The 15853-nt window shown below is 36.6% G+C and overlaps 1 protein-coding gene across 1 annotated transcript; it reads right to left on the reverse strand.

The window, feature by feature from the left end:
• Nucleotides 1-224: 224 nt before the first annotated feature.
• Nucleotides 225-14040, reverse strand: tspearb (thrombospondin-type laminin G domain and EAR repeats b; the record flags this gene model as incomplete). Its single annotated transcript, XM_081368128.1, has 12 exons — nucleotides 225-378; nucleotides 2665-2766; nucleotides 2862-3040; nucleotides 3608-3840; nucleotides 4379-4568; nucleotides 6052-6284; nucleotides 6707-6838; nucleotides 9722-9878; nucleotides 9972-10062; nucleotides 10211-10437; nucleotides 10570-10790; nucleotides 13959-14040. The coding sequence occupies 12 exons, from the start codon at nucleotides 14038-14040 to the stop codon at nucleotides 225-227; spliced, it is 2001 nt and encodes a 666-aa protein (XP_081224254.1).
• Nucleotides 14041-15853: the final 1813 nt, after the last annotated feature.

A 15853-nucleotide genomic window follows, 5' to 3' on the forward strand; every position in this document is an offset into this window, starting at 1 on the left:
TGTTGTCGTTCAGGAGGTCAGTGGACTGATTTGAGTGTTAGTGTGGAGATTCATCCTTCAGCGGGTTTCAAGACATTAAGTGGATTTCGATTTTGGATTCAAGTTTTGTATGTCTCATTTTAGGGGTTCATTTGTTTCCAGTTAATGATCTGAGTTATCGTTTCGGTCATCTAGTCTCACTCCCAGCAGATCTGTCCCATATACAGTCCATATGTCCAGTGTCTCTATATGGTCCTTAATTTAAGGACTTTAGAGAGAGCAGCTCTAGCACTGGAGTAGATGAGGTAGGAGCCATCGGTTGTGTTAAAAAATTCCCAGTCTCTGCAGCCATTGGTGCGGAGTCTGTGCACAGGGACAAAGCCCTCATAACCCTGCCACCTGCAAAATACACAGTTATGAAGTTATTAAAACATTTTCAAGAATGCATTGCATTGTCATATCATTAATTTACTCTTATGATGATTATTTTTTTCATGTAATATTGCAGTATTTACTACTTATACTAGTATCTTCTCCTCTCTGATGATGTGTCTACTGGCGTAAAGGTGAGACAACTTGTGACATCACAGCAGTACCAAACCACAACCATTCAATCAATTCCCGTTGGACAAAATCAAGCCCCGCCCAAAAAATTTTCTTGTTCGATAACCCATTTCAATTTACGTTAGATTCACACGGGTCGTCGGCGTCAATGTTTGACGGAGGGCGTGTCTGAAGCTTGGTGCTGATGCAACCGTCATAGTGACAACAGCCAATCACATTACATTCCGGTGTTGCATGAACGAAATTGGCAAGCATCTACGCTAGGGTATTTGCATAAGGCGATCTGATTGGCTGACGCCTGCATTGGCGATTGAAAAGTTGAAAATTTGTCAACTTCTGCTGCAAGCATCGCCAGTGACGCGATGCAATGGAACCCACAATTCAGTTCGGCAATGCATGACGTCACCCATTCAAAGTAAATGAGAAGCATTAACGCCTGATGTACTGTGATGTCATGTGCGATCGAACAAGCCTTTTGATATGTGCCACAATAGGAAAGAAAAGACTATCGCAACTAACCCAGTTTTTGCTCACCCTCAAAAAGGGACAATTTTAACATGCTATAAAAAATGATCTGTGGGGTATTTTGAGCTAAAACTTCACACACACATACACATACTCGTAAAAGGGGCATTATACCGCCCCTTTAAAGGAGAACTCCGGTCAATTTTAACATTGAGCTCATTTATTTGTAAATTTGGAGTGCTGTCAATACAGAGAACAACGACAAAAATCGGTGTTGCCTACACCGTGTTATCCTCTTTTAAAAATTTGCACCCTGTTGACTTCAATGGGGCAAGTTTTAAACCTGCTTTTAGCCTCTTAACATCCTTGATGTGTCATTACAAGTGCCCAGCCATGTGAGTGATTCCTTCAGTGATCACGGGTGAATCTGACTGCAGCAGATGTGAAAGATATTAATAAAAATGATGTTATTTCAGCCAGCGCACATACCTGTATTTTCTTCCTGTTTTCGGTCGAAGTCCACAGTAGTCGATTGTCGAGTTCACGCGCGTGATCATAGGTAACTAAACCTATGCGCGTGAACTCGACAATCGACTACTGTGGACTTCGTAATGGGCACTTGTAATGACACATCAAGGATGTTAAGAGGCTAAAAGCAGGTTTAAAACTTGCCCCATTTAAGTCAACAGGGTGCAAATTTTAAAAAGAGGATAACACGGTGTAGGCAACACCGATTTTTGTCGTTGTTCTCTGTATTGACAGCACTCCAAATTTACAAAAAAATGAGCTCAATGTTAAAATTGACAGGAGTTCTCCTTTAAAGCTACAGTGTGTAATTTAAGGCACACAAGTGGTAACAAACAGAATTGCAATCGGGCTGTTTGGTGCAGGACTATATGTTTAGGAAACCTTAGCCTTTGCATCTATAACCACGTCTGACAGAAAGACATTTACATTAGTTTATTCTCTGTAGAATCATCCAAATCAACCAAATATGATATAAGAGGTTGTTTCTTTTGACTATTTTTTATAATGAAACTTTAGTACAAATTAAAGACTTTGAGAATGACATTTTGAAATAATATATTGCATATTTTAATGTCTTTTAAGAAATGTCTATGACTCTTGGCATCTTAAATGGGGTCTGCAGACCTACAGTTGTTTGTAACTCTTTTTGTGTTCCGTTGTGAATTGGAAGTGAAAATTACATGAAAGTTGTCATTTTTCTCAGCTTCATTTTATCTATTCCCTTTTTAAGACAACAACAAAACCTATTTTCTTTGCACTAAGTGTAAGATTCTGCTATTTATACTACGCGCAAATAGTGGGAGATACTATTTGCACCTCAGTGTATTGTAGTATACTGTACAATAAAACAGTATGCAATAATAACAACATATTCAGTGCATATGATTGTATTTCTTATTTATTAAAAACACACTAACCCTTACTGAAAATGAAAAAGCCGACGACACCCATCTTACTCTACACATCATTGCTCCTGTTATCAGCGGGATGTCTTTTGTAATTTTGACTGGCTCGATCAGACAACGATGGACGGAGTAACTGTAAATAGCCTTTGCCAACAAGGCGGGCTATTTGCACTTGGTGTAAATGGACACTGTTATTTTAGTGTATACTGGATGAGAGCTGTACCTGTATATAACACTGTTAAGAGAGTATGAGGTTCCATCGTAGGAGTTGGCAACCACCAGGAACTTGTCATCTCCCACAGTAAAATACTCCCAGTCCAAAGCACTGAAAGATCCAGACAACAAAGTGTCTCTTAAATAAAAATGTGACAGCTAGAAAGTAAGTTTTTTTTTTCTTATGAAGGCCAGTTCACAATTCACCTGTTCGTTTCAATATCCTGAAACTTGATGAAGGTCTGAGATGCCATGCTGAGCTCATAGATGGTGGAGTTGATGGAGTACTGAATCTTGCCTTCTTCCGTTAGCATCTGACTGTTGGCAACAGCCAGGAACACCCTGTTTTCAATCTGGAACATCTCCCAGTCTATTGCCCCAAATGTCTGAAAGGACAATGAGAGAATTAAATGGCAAACCCCAGAATTCTTTGTAATGCTAATCATGTCCCAAACATACACTATACACAATCATTCAAAAGTTTGGGGACAATAAGATTAAAAAAGAAATAAGTCTCTTACGCTCACCAAGGCTGCATTAATTTGATCAAAAACTTAGTAAAAACAGTAATACAATGTGAAATATTATTGCAATGTAAATGAACCTTTTTCTGTTTAAATCTGTTATGTACTCTCTGAAAATGTCATTTATTTATGTGATGCAAAGCTGATTTTTTAGCATCATTACTCCAGTCTTCAGTGTCACATGATCATTCAGAAATCATTCTAATATGCTGATTTGCTGCTCAAAATATATATTAATATTATAAATGTTTATGAGCTTCTTAAAATTTTATAAAAAAGAGACTTTCAAAAACATAAAAAATCTTACCGACCTCAAACTTTTGAAGTTTGTCAATCAGGAAAAGGTTTGTGAATGTGGACAGTATGTGCCCTTTTTTTAAAAATTGTGATCATGATCATGAGAATATACACTAACATAATTTCACTCACTGTAATGGACTGATAAGGCTGAAACATCCCTCCCAGCCAGATATAGATTGTAGAATCAATGACTGTTGATCTTCCATTGAAGGTATTTGCGACTACTAGGAAGTAATATGGGCCGATGGTGAAAAACTCCCAATCATAAGCACCAGCGGTCGGGATTGTCTGATTGACCTCAAATAACTGGGTAACTGGGTTCCACTTGTAGATTACACTGTCAATATTATGGTTTCTCTCCCCTTTGGACAAAAAAACAAAACAAAAAAAAAAACATAAAAAAAAATCTTCAGTCATATAGCCCATTGTAACACAGAAATCCACATGGACTGGCATGGCTCAGTTTGGATGTATTCCAACAGATGCAGGTGTATAGATGGGGCCTGTATGGTTATAAAGTGCTATGAAAGGTTACTTTTATGCTTGTGTTTCCGCTTTGATCAATGCCAGAGGCACACGTAAGAACTTCACACGAACGGATGAACACACACTCATAAGCAAATAGAAATTAAATGCAGAATCAAAGTGAACCACAAACAAGGAGACCTTTTAGCCTTAAAAAGATCTCCTTGGTGGTCTTTTTATTCAGACTGTGTACCTCAAAGACCACAGATTTGTATGAGATTTGTATGGAATTCGATTTTAACCTTCTTTTAGAAATCTTATAAATGCACTTCCTCCCGTTATTGTTCAACAGACAAAAGCTGTGGAGTTACACAGGACAACAGCAGTGCCACATGAGATGACAGACATGCATTGAGCTGTTCCGATAAACATTACCTTGCCTATGATTGGCCACGGCGAGGAAAGTTTCGTCTTGAATGTTGAAAGCCTCCCAGTCACGTGCGCTGTGTGTGTTCAGAGTCTGATAGTGAATGAATTTCAGCTTCCTTGAGCTCCATTTATATATGACCGACTGCTCCTGGTCCCCTGCATCCTTACTTCTGCAGTTAGCAACAACCAGGAACTTCTGTTACAGGAAAATGGTGGTAAGAAATCATAGCGGTAGCTTCAGTTAGTTAAAGGGTACTGTGATGAAAAACAAAATTAAATTGTAATGAGTTTTGCACTTCATAATTTTCGGTAGTTTCTGCATCTTCAAAAGCCTTTAATTATCCAGGCTGGATTTCAAAGACAGAGGAAAAGGGCTGTGCTGATGGGAGTATTTTAATGAATTGCCTCTACCTCAAAAATTCAGTTTAATGGTGCATTGATTTATCTTTTAATAACTGGTCACTGGTGCAATTACAAAGGCTTCCTCCCTCTATCTCACTTTAAATTTAATATGAATCATATTATCTTCGACTTTCAAGAAGAAAAACATATGGTTAATTGCACTGCAGGTATGAACAGAGTCCCATACGGCTTTTCCAACTCTTGACTGTAATTATGCAGTAGGTTACGGTGAAGAGAAGCAGGAGGTGTCGGCTGTAAATTTTGGATAAAGCATCAGACAAAATTAATTTCTGTTATTATGCACATGTTATTTACAACATTAAAACTTGAGAGCCAGGTCTCCATCCCTTCTCCCACTTCAAAACCACATCAAAAATCACTCTAATGTGTAAAGAACAGCTGGGGATGCACCCCATTCAGACGTTCAGTACACCGCTCCATCTTTTGATAGTGTTAGCAGCTGTTCCAATTGACAGCATAATCAATATCACATTAGTTCCAGTCCTCAAATGTTATATATCAGTCCAACAGCACTAACTGTTTGTATCACTCCTCTTGTGTATGTTTGTTTCAGATATATACTGTCAGACTGTGTATTAGTGTTGGGGATTTTTCACTATTTCTTTCATTTTAATGAGTGAATCATTTACTAAACCAATTAAAACACACGAGTCATTGAATCATTCACTTAACCGACTCGTGTAAAAACACTTATTCATTCAGAACACTACTATGTTGTTTGAGGACGGTTGATTGTGCTGTGAATTAATTTGGGACTGTTTTTGTTGGCGGAGCAAAAATAGACAAAGTAACCGGTCCAGCAATATATTTTTTTTTTCTAAAATGCAAGTTACTCAATATTTGCTTATTTGACTGTTGTATAAAAGCAATAACCCAGCTAAAAGGGAACATTCTCAGAATGCTCTGGCAAGGTTCTTTCTAAGTTATGAACAAATATTCTTCCAGTAACGTTTATAGAATGTTCATTCAAATTGATCTGCTATTTAATAATGTTCTCGAAAAAACTTTTTGTCTACTTATTTAAATGTTACTACTTGTTTCAGAATGTTCAGAGAACATGAAAATTCAAAGGAAACATTCCTATAATGTTTGAAGAATGATACAATGGAATGTTCCCTTAATGTTTTTATAACCAAAAACATTAACTAACATAACTAAAATTACATAACTAAATGGGAATGTTAGGTAAAAGCTCTCAGAACATATTTGTGTTAGCTGGGATCACATTCTGTTGGTAGCATAAAGTCCACACACACCTTTTTGCCCACTGTGAAGTATTGCCATGCTTGTGCATCGTACGTGCTGATGTTTTGATATCGTTCAAACTTCCCATCTGTCCATTTGTATATTCCTGAACCGAGGTTGGAATCACGGTTGGCGGTCGCAATGAAAAGCCCTACAGAAGGGATGTGGAAAACTTCGATGTCAAATGTCTCAGAACTGGTGAATAAATCCTGGTGATCCTCCACGTAATCCAGCTTCTCTTTCACTGCAGAGATGCAATGTGATAGTCAGATACCATACAGTGAAAAGTGAAAGTGACATGACTCGGAATTTGTCCTCTGCATTTAACCCATCCAAGTTAGTTCACACACCTTAGGAGTAGTGAGTGGTGAACACACACACACAAACACATTGCAAACCGTGGAGCAGTGGACAGCCATTCACTCCGGCACCCGTGGAGCGATTGGGGGTTAGGTGCCTTGCTCAAGGGAACCTCAGTCATTTCCTTTATTGAGAATCGAACCCGCAACCTTCGTGTACAAGTCTGACTCTCTAACCACTAAGCAATGACTGCCCCATTAAAAAAATTCAATACCTAATAATAATAATAAATCATAAAGACTGAAAATACCTATTTCAAACTATAAATAGTAGCTGTACTGCTACAAACTGCAGTTAGAAAATCACCTTGCAGCATAGTGAGCCACACAATGCCATCACAGAGAAACAGTCCTTTCTTCAGCGTGCTGAACCACAGCTGTCCCTCCTCAGAGTGTCCACAGGGAGGACTCACACCCGCAGTCACTCGAACCTCTGCCTCTGTGCAAAATAAACAGAGATGTTCAGTTTAAGAAATTATATCATCTGAATAAATAATGTCGATGACAAATATATTAACACCTTCCACAGATGGATGGTATAGGGAGCTTAGTTTTCACCATTTATGTCATTTTTAGATGAATTAGCCTATCCTTCTAGTTAGTTTTATATTATATGATTGCAATATATAATCTGTAGTCAAAATAAATAAAAAAAAAAAAAAAAAAAAAAAAACAGTTTTACAGTTTTTCTCAGTCGCTTTGGTGCATTTCTCACATCACTATTTACATTTGCACAACAGTTAGTTCAACCTCCACAACATTTAGTCACTTGTGCACATCATAGTAGCAGTTTCTCATTCCTTCCAACAAATTGCAAATGCTTTTGGACATGCATCAATTGCTTTCATACAACTCTCTGCTGTTTTATAACATTATCATTTGCTTATGTCATGTCAGTCAAAATTAACTATACTTGTGAATGCTAAATAGTCATTCTATATAAAACTAATAGTCCTCATTTCATTGCTTGAGTCATTACATACAAAAATTTTGAACTAGTTGTCAAAATCTGTAATTAAAAAAAAAAAAAAAATCCTGCAAAAGTCTCCTAAATTGAACAATTTGCAATTGAGCAAGAGATGATATTCGCTGTGATGTAGATTACTGTAAATTATGTGACCAGACAGAGAGGAACGTCTGGATGTGCATGAATGATTACAGTCCTATGTATGTTGTATGTTCAGTTCCAATACAGTATATAGGCCTACTGCAATATTGTGTACAGTTGTGCACAGCTCTACCCAAAGGGAGTTTATGTTTGTTGTAAATAATGGTGTATTTTTTCTTTTGCACAATGCTGTGAACAAATTAGAATTGCAAAGAGCATATGCAGTAAAAATGTGAAACATACATATTCAGTGTCTTGTACTCAGTTACCTCATAAATACAGTAATGTTTAACTTTACTGTATCTTTTCAAATGGCTGTGCAAATAGTATTTAGTGCTGTATTGAGCATTTTCAGGCAGTGTCACCAAGATCTGACTTTTATCATTGGAAAACATTTACAGAGTAAACTGTCGTAATGAAAACATGACTAAGCCATTTGACTATCTTGTTCATAGACAATGGTGTCAGGACTTTTTATTTTGATGACAGTGACACTTTCATTGACATAAATACTTGCTTTTGAGGAATGGGCTATCCATTTTGAGCAAGTGACACGCTTTTGCAGGTTATCAACTAGGTTTTGCAGTTTGCACTAATTGTTTTGAGAACTGCATTAACTGTTGTGCAAATGTAAATAGTGTTATGAGAAATGCACCAACGCGACTGAGAAAAACTGTAATATCCAATAAATAGTAGGCCTGATAAGGTGATTGTTACACTATATGTTCCTTGTGTCTTGTCAGGACTTTTGTTGTACTTCCCGTTTCTAGTGCCATGTACTGTATGTAGTCTTTTGTAGTCTTCCCTGTAGAATAGTCTTATTGTTCCCAGGTGTGTTTTGATAGTTTATTATCCCCTGTGTATAGCCCTTGTGTTTCCCTTGTTTTTGTCAGTCGTTGTTTGCTGTAAGTTGTAGATGGCTGTTGCCTATGTTCCTTGGTTCTTCGTGTTCCTTGGGTTTACTGGTTCTCGGTTATGTTAATGTTTATTTAATAAAACAGATGATTCTCTAGATCTTCTTTAGATTTGTTTCTCGCCTGTCATCTCTTCAGCTCCCTCGTTACTGACATGTAGTCTATATATATATATATATATATATATATATATATATATATATATATATATATATATATATATATATATATATATATATATATATATATATATGAAGAGTTCAGATGCAAAAACCTCTAAGTGCCATCTGAAATTTTCTTATAGAATGATCATTTTTATCAAGCTCGTATATTTAAGTTCAGTAATTTCACTTAAATGACAATTAATAGGTAATTTTCATTGTCATTTAAGGGAAATTACTGAATTTAAATATACAAGTTTGATAAAAATGATCATTCTAGAAGAAAATTTCAGATGGCGCTTAGAGGCTTTTGCATCTACTCTTCATATAGATAGATAGATAGATAGATAGATAGATAGATAGATAGATAGATAGATAGATAGATAGATAGATAGATAGATAGATAGATAGATAGATAGATAGATAGATAGATAGATAGATAGATAGATAGATAGATAGATAGATAGATAGATAGATAGATAGATAGATAGATAGATAGATAGATAGATAGATAGATAGATAGATAGATAGATAGATAGATAGATAGATAGATAGATAGATAGATAGATAGATAGATAGATATTCCAGCATAAATCTATCTGTAGACTACATTACATAAGGGGAAATAAAGCAAACATGGCCTCTCACTGCCCTGTGACATGTCTCTCAACAGGCCCACAGTATGCAGTATAACAGTGATCTTTGCACAACTACACCCTGCTTTCAAACACCAGCACTTCATCTGAGCCAGAGAGAAACTCAAAGCACAAGGCTGTCAGTCAATGTCAGCGGATCAGTAACAGACCTGTGAGATAGAGTTACTCACATCCCCATACAATCACAGACCTGTGTTTACAGCTAAAACACACCGCATTCCTGTAGGACTTCAAGACAGTACATAGTGGACATTATAAACCAACTATACTACCCGTATCTGTTCAAGATTAGCTTACATTTAGTCGTTAGTCATCTTCAAGCTACTGAGCAAAGACTTGATGAAATATGATAGTATGTCCGTTCTTTCTACATACTCAAAATATGTAATTTTCCATCACCAGCGAAGTACATACTTTTAGTGATTAGAATGCATATTGACATGCAGCCGATGATAGTAGTGTTGATGTTTTTAGCAGTCTCACCATAAGGGTGAAGAGGAAGGTCAGTGGATGATGGTTGGATTGGCAGGTGTAAGAGAGCCTGAGGAACAGAGAGTGCAGACAGCCGGGGCTCGGATGAGGGACATATTCGTGAGGTAGCATCTGAACCAGGTAACAGAACTAGCTGCCGAATCAAACCCTGTCAACAGTGGAATGAACCATTACATTTAGACTTCTAAGTATATTTAAAATCTTAATAAAATAATAAAGAGCAGTGAAATGAGATACGTACAGAAAATAAGCCATTCCATCTCCGTCTGCTGGCAATGAAGAATGTGGAACCAGTTGTATCGAGATCATCGGTGAAGGGGCTTTCAAGCACTCTGTTTGAGACCAAACAGAATCATTTATAAGTTTATGCAACTAAATGTTAGATTTCAACACATAAACACAGATTTCATTGCCATTTTGGATCATATATCATTTAAAATGATACAACCTGACATCTACAGTATTCCCAAAGAGTCTTACAGTTCGAGGGGTCTGCCACAGTCTACAGTGAGAATTGTGTAGTGTCCCGTCACTGCCAAGATCACAGTGTGCCAACGGTTGTCGTCCAGTCCTACTGCCTTGAAAGTGGTGCGCTTCTTGCGACCATGGCCCTTCTGCAGGAAGTGAAGATTGTTTTGGGAAAGCCGCAGGCCGAGGAGCAGCTCATCTGAATCTCCGTCCAACAGCGTGAAGATGTATTCACTCTTCTGCACATCAAAGAGTAAACAGTGATCGCTATCACTATCACTAAAACATATTCTAAAGGAAAAGGCTTCTGAAGAATCTTTGATGTTTTCAAACTCAAGCTATACAATATCTTAATCTTTTTTTGTTCTCACCTCAGGAGTAATTTGTGGGATTTTCAATGTGACGACGATGGAGAACTCGGCGGGAAAGAAGTTACAATTAACGAAGAGCTGAGATGCAGGGAAACTGAACAGCTGTGGAGATCCAGAAAACTGGAATCCTCGAGAACCTCTGGACTGGACTATATGTATCCCGTCTTGCGCCGTGGCGGTCCCAGGAAGCACCCGAGACAGCAAGTCCAGTTGTAACAGATCTGTAAAAGAAATTCACATAAATTCATCATAAACATGTGCATGTTTTATACTGTTTGCTTTATATGTAAGGAATTATGTACTGTCAGCTGCAATAAAATACCAAATAAATAATTAAATGGGAATGAAATATGGTTTTGAGCTGAATCATGTGAGAAGATAGACTGTACAGAGAGAGACTACAGGCAATACAACTATACAATTTGAGACAATTATTCTAATATTATACAGTGCTATGCATAAGTTTAGACACCCATGCTAAAGTTGACTAAAAAGAGGAATAAAAAATCGTCTTTTGGAAATTGAACTTAATACCTTAATTAAAAAAATTAGGAAAAATCCAACCTTTAAGGACACCAATTTTCTTTGTGAATGAATAATGTATCGTAAATAAATAAATGTTCTTCCTTAAAATACAGGATGCATAAGTCTGGACACCCCTATGTTAAATTCCCATAGAGGCAGGCAGATTTTTATTTTTAAAGGCCAGTTACTTCATGGATCCAGGATACTATGCATCCTGATAAAGTTCTCTTGGCTTTTGGAATTAAAATAGCCCCACATCATCAGATAGCCTTCACCATACCTAGAGATTGGCATGGAGTACTTTCCATAAGATCATCTCTCAATGCAAATCAAACTAGCTATTAGGCTAACTGAAATAAAACCATGCCAATCTCTAGGTATGGTGAAGGCTATGTGATGATGTGGGGCTATTTTAATTCCAAAGGCCAAGGGAACTTTATCAGGATGCATAGTATCCTGGATCCATGAAGTAACTGGCCTTTAAAAATAAAAATCTGCCTGGCTCTATGGGAATTTAACATAGGGGTGTCCAGACTTACGCACCCTGTATTTACCCTATATACCCTATATTACTTACGATACATTATTCATTCACAAAGAAAATTGGTGTCCTTAAAGGTTGGATTTTTCCTAATTTTTTTAATTAAGGCATTAAGTTTAATTTCCAAAAGATGATTTTTTATTCCTCTTTTTAGTCAACTTTAGCATGGGTGTCTAAACTTATGCATAGCACTGTATATTTTATTATATTATATCAATTATATCTAGTTGATATTCTAGTATTCTAGAGAGCCACATAATAATGGCTTTATGGCAAATGAAGACTTCAGTAATCCCCTGATCAGTCACTGTAAAAAAAAAAAAAAGTTGAGAAAACTTAAAAGTTTAAGGCAACCAGCTGCAGGACATTTTTGAGTTTTGTCAACTTACCTGTTTGAGTTATCTCAACTTTTCTCAACTTTTTTCATGTTAAATAGTTGAATAAACTTTAAAAACTGAATTTGTCATACAAAACGTAAGAAAATCACTATATGTAACAGAATTTTAAGACAAAGCCATGAATATTGAAAAAAATTGACTTTTATGACACTTTGATGACAGCAAAATTATATGAAACCACTCAATGAAAGAGTCACATCTCATGGGATTTAAAGATAAATTAAGGTAAACCACATATTGGATAGATATACTCTGCCGGACTCACTAAATTGTTTTAAAGATTTTTTTTAAATAATACTTTTGATCAATTTAATGAATGAATGACGCATTTACAGTATATAGCACTTTCCTTGCTTGCCTTTTTAAAGCATCCTTGCTGAAAAAAAGTCACAGTAAACAAATGTATAATGTTACAAAAGATTTCTATTTCAAATAAATGCTGTTCTTTTGAACTGTTCATTCATCAAAGAATCGTGAACAAAAATGTATCATGTTTCCACAAAAATATTAAGCAGCGCAACTGTTTTCAACATTGACAATAATAAGAAATGTTTCTTGAGCAGCAAATCAGCATATTAAAATGATTTCTGAAGGATCATGTGACACTGAAGATGATGCTGAAAATCAGCTTTGCACAGGAATATTCATGCAATACAATAATTTCTTAAAATTTGTAAATATATAGTATTAAATAGTAATTTAATACTATAAATGAAACATTCAAAGGGCAAGTGTTCTTGTTTTGTTTTGACCCACTTTAATGCATCAAAGAGGGAAATGGTTAGAGTGAAGAACACTTTATGGATCATATTTCAAAGACTTCAGCAAAGCAAAAAACACATTTTGGAGAGCAAACTAAATATCTCACATTCACATATACAGCTGTGTTCTGGTAGACTACACCCGAGATTCAATGGGCCTGTAATGCTTCATAATAAAACGTGTATATAGGTATATGACTCTCATAACTCTTACTTCTATATTAATTAAAATTCTGCATGATGTTCCGCTTGAAGAATTTTTAGGACAAACAGGATCACAGCTTAAGTCAGTTTGTGCGAAAACCGGTCAAAATCTTTGGCATTTATTATTCTTCAGCATATTCAGTGGGATAAAATAACATCATAATTCTATTTAAATATAGATCTGTTAATAGATCTGCATCAACATGTTAGCAGACTTAGTTTGCCCAGTGGGAAACAATCTATTATAAGCCCCTTTATGTTCTCAAAGAGTTTATTCAAATAAAAGCATGCAAGACAGTGTCCTATTTTCACAGTGTCACTAACAAGTGAAGACATTTAATTCAAGCAACAGTTGCTACAAACAGTGAGCAGATATACATGGTATGGAATTGCTCCCTAATTATCATTCTATGGTGCATGACGTCTTTCAGATGAAACCACTGTGCAACACCAGAGGTTTTCATAGAGTGGTTTACATCAGCACCTGGCAACCACATCTAATCTGTGTCTTCTTATACACCTGATTCCCCTGGAAACTGAGATATTCAGAGCGGCTTACCCTGACCGAGTAAATAAACCAAAAACAGGCTGACTTCTGACAATATAGTAATGTGACAATTACAACTGATTGACATTCGTGTCTGGATTTTTCATTCTTCTGAATGATCACGAACATCTGCCTTTAATTATTTTTCCGAAATGGTTTACTGAACATAAAGCCCATAATCAAATGGCAATTCAGTAGAAAGTCTGCAATAATTACTAAGAATAACATGACTCAGATAGTGTCTTTAACAACTAGGACAAGTTGTGACTGAGACTGGACTTTTTCCCAAATCAAATCTGATTCCCACTGAAAAAGCTCATTTTAAATGATTCCCACTGATTATTCTTCAATCAAATGCTGCTAGAATGTGTCTGTTTCTAGCTGCAAATGTGAAATCAGCGAGTAGGTCTGACCTGTGCATGGTCTCCATGGTCCAGACTGGCAGGTGATGATCCAGGAGAGGAGCGCACAGGCCAGCAGCAGCAGCTCCGACATCAGGCTCTCCACTCGCTCAGCTCCATTCACACACGGACAGACTGAAACAAACCCATTCTCAAAGCCCAAAGACCATCCTTACATCCGCACGGCTCACAGAGCTTAAAACACAACAAATCAATGTTGAGGATGAGAAGAGTGTCACTCTTAATTAAACTGGCATCTCATTTCCTCTTGTAGAGGCTGTGGTCCTCTGATGTCCTGTTTTAATCTTAATAAGCGTTGCAATCTTAATATATGATCAAACAAAATAAAATACAATGCACTTTTCTCACAAAATACATTTTCAAAAATCCAAACTTCTCTTGAGAGTCTATCAAAACTCCATAACTGTGAAGAACGTCCTCCTTAAACGGTGTCCGGCTGAGGTCGCTCTGCTTTGCTGTACATGTCAGTGTGCTGTGAAGGGGAGTGTAAACTCCACCTGTGAGTTATGAGCAGGGAGAGGTGTTTTACCCCGCAGACATTTAAATGAGAATAAGTCAGCTGTAGAAAGGAGGGGTTGACGTTAAAGAGAGAGAAAGGTGGGGCGAATGAGGCACACAGGAGAGGGAGGCTTCTTCCAGCTCTTATCTCATGTCTTAAAGGTTCATGAGGAATTCCCCACTGTTGTACATGTGTGTGTCAGGTTGCTCTTGTTCTAAACTGCATGGCTCTTTTCGATCGGTGTGATGAGCGCGATACCCCCGAGGACTCTTTGTCAAGGAAATCTCCCTTCAATCAATCGTTTCCTCACCTGCATCTCAACCCATCAACCCATGTCTTGAACAACACCCCATGAGACTGGCTGGAGGGGAAACAACATTTACAAATGTTTAGAAGAAAAAAAACTTTAACTCTTCTAATTTGACAAATAAAGCTCTGGCAATCGTTAATAATAGTTGATTAATGGTGCAATAGTGCTGGTATAAAGTTCAGCAGCACTGGGACTCTTATGTAATGTTCATATCACTCTGTGTGTGAGTAAAAGGGGAGTTGTGTAATTTTGCCTGAAGCAAGAAGTGGATATTTTGTTAGTCAGAAAACAAAAACTGTAAAATAACATATAAATACTCTACTTTGACTCAATCATTGTATACATTATCCTTCATTCATAACTCTCAGACTACTTTAAATCTACCTACCATCTTTTGATATGAGATGTGTTAACATGTCAGCAGTATCATAAAAACACTGACACTGACAAAGAGTTTATCAAATTTAATGTAATATATGAAGTTAGACTGTCACAATAACTGCATTGGAACCTTTATTTATTTATTGCCATTGTATGGTGATAATTCTTTTGTCAGGAATAATGTGTTATAAAAGCTGATGGCTTTAACAGTACTTAGACTACTTTGCGAGCCCTAAAAAACTATGTTCTACTACATTCGCCATGTTGTCATTATCATGTGACCTACCAGCGTCAGTTGCGTCGCTTCACTGCCGTTCATATCCTCTCCCGTGGCCTCGTGGGATCGTAAAGTGTCCATCGTATGCACACTTCAGAATCTCGCCGGAGAGTGTGAGAGAAGTATGCGATTTCAGATGAAGCCACTGTCTAAGTGGGACATAATTATCTTATAATTATTAATGTTTAATGTGTCAAATAATTTTTTTCTAAAATATACTCATCCGAGTATATTAAACTAATTAAGTCTTACATGAATTTAATAAAATAATGTTCACCATGCATTTCAACCTTTCATTTTGACAATAAAAACGATAAAAAAAAATAATACAAAATTGTACATCAAAGAACTGAGGCAATAATAAGAACATACTCTGTTCTTTTCACATATTTTGTCTTCAATTTCCTTCATCAAAGCTG

The sequence above is a fragment of the Scardinius erythrophthalmus genome, assembly GCF_964197995.2.
Source record: "Scardinius erythrophthalmus genome assembly, chromosome: 6".
Taxonomy (NCBI): domain Eukaryota; kingdom Metazoa; phylum Chordata; class Actinopteri; order Cypriniformes; family Leuciscidae; genus Scardinius; species Scardinius erythrophthalmus.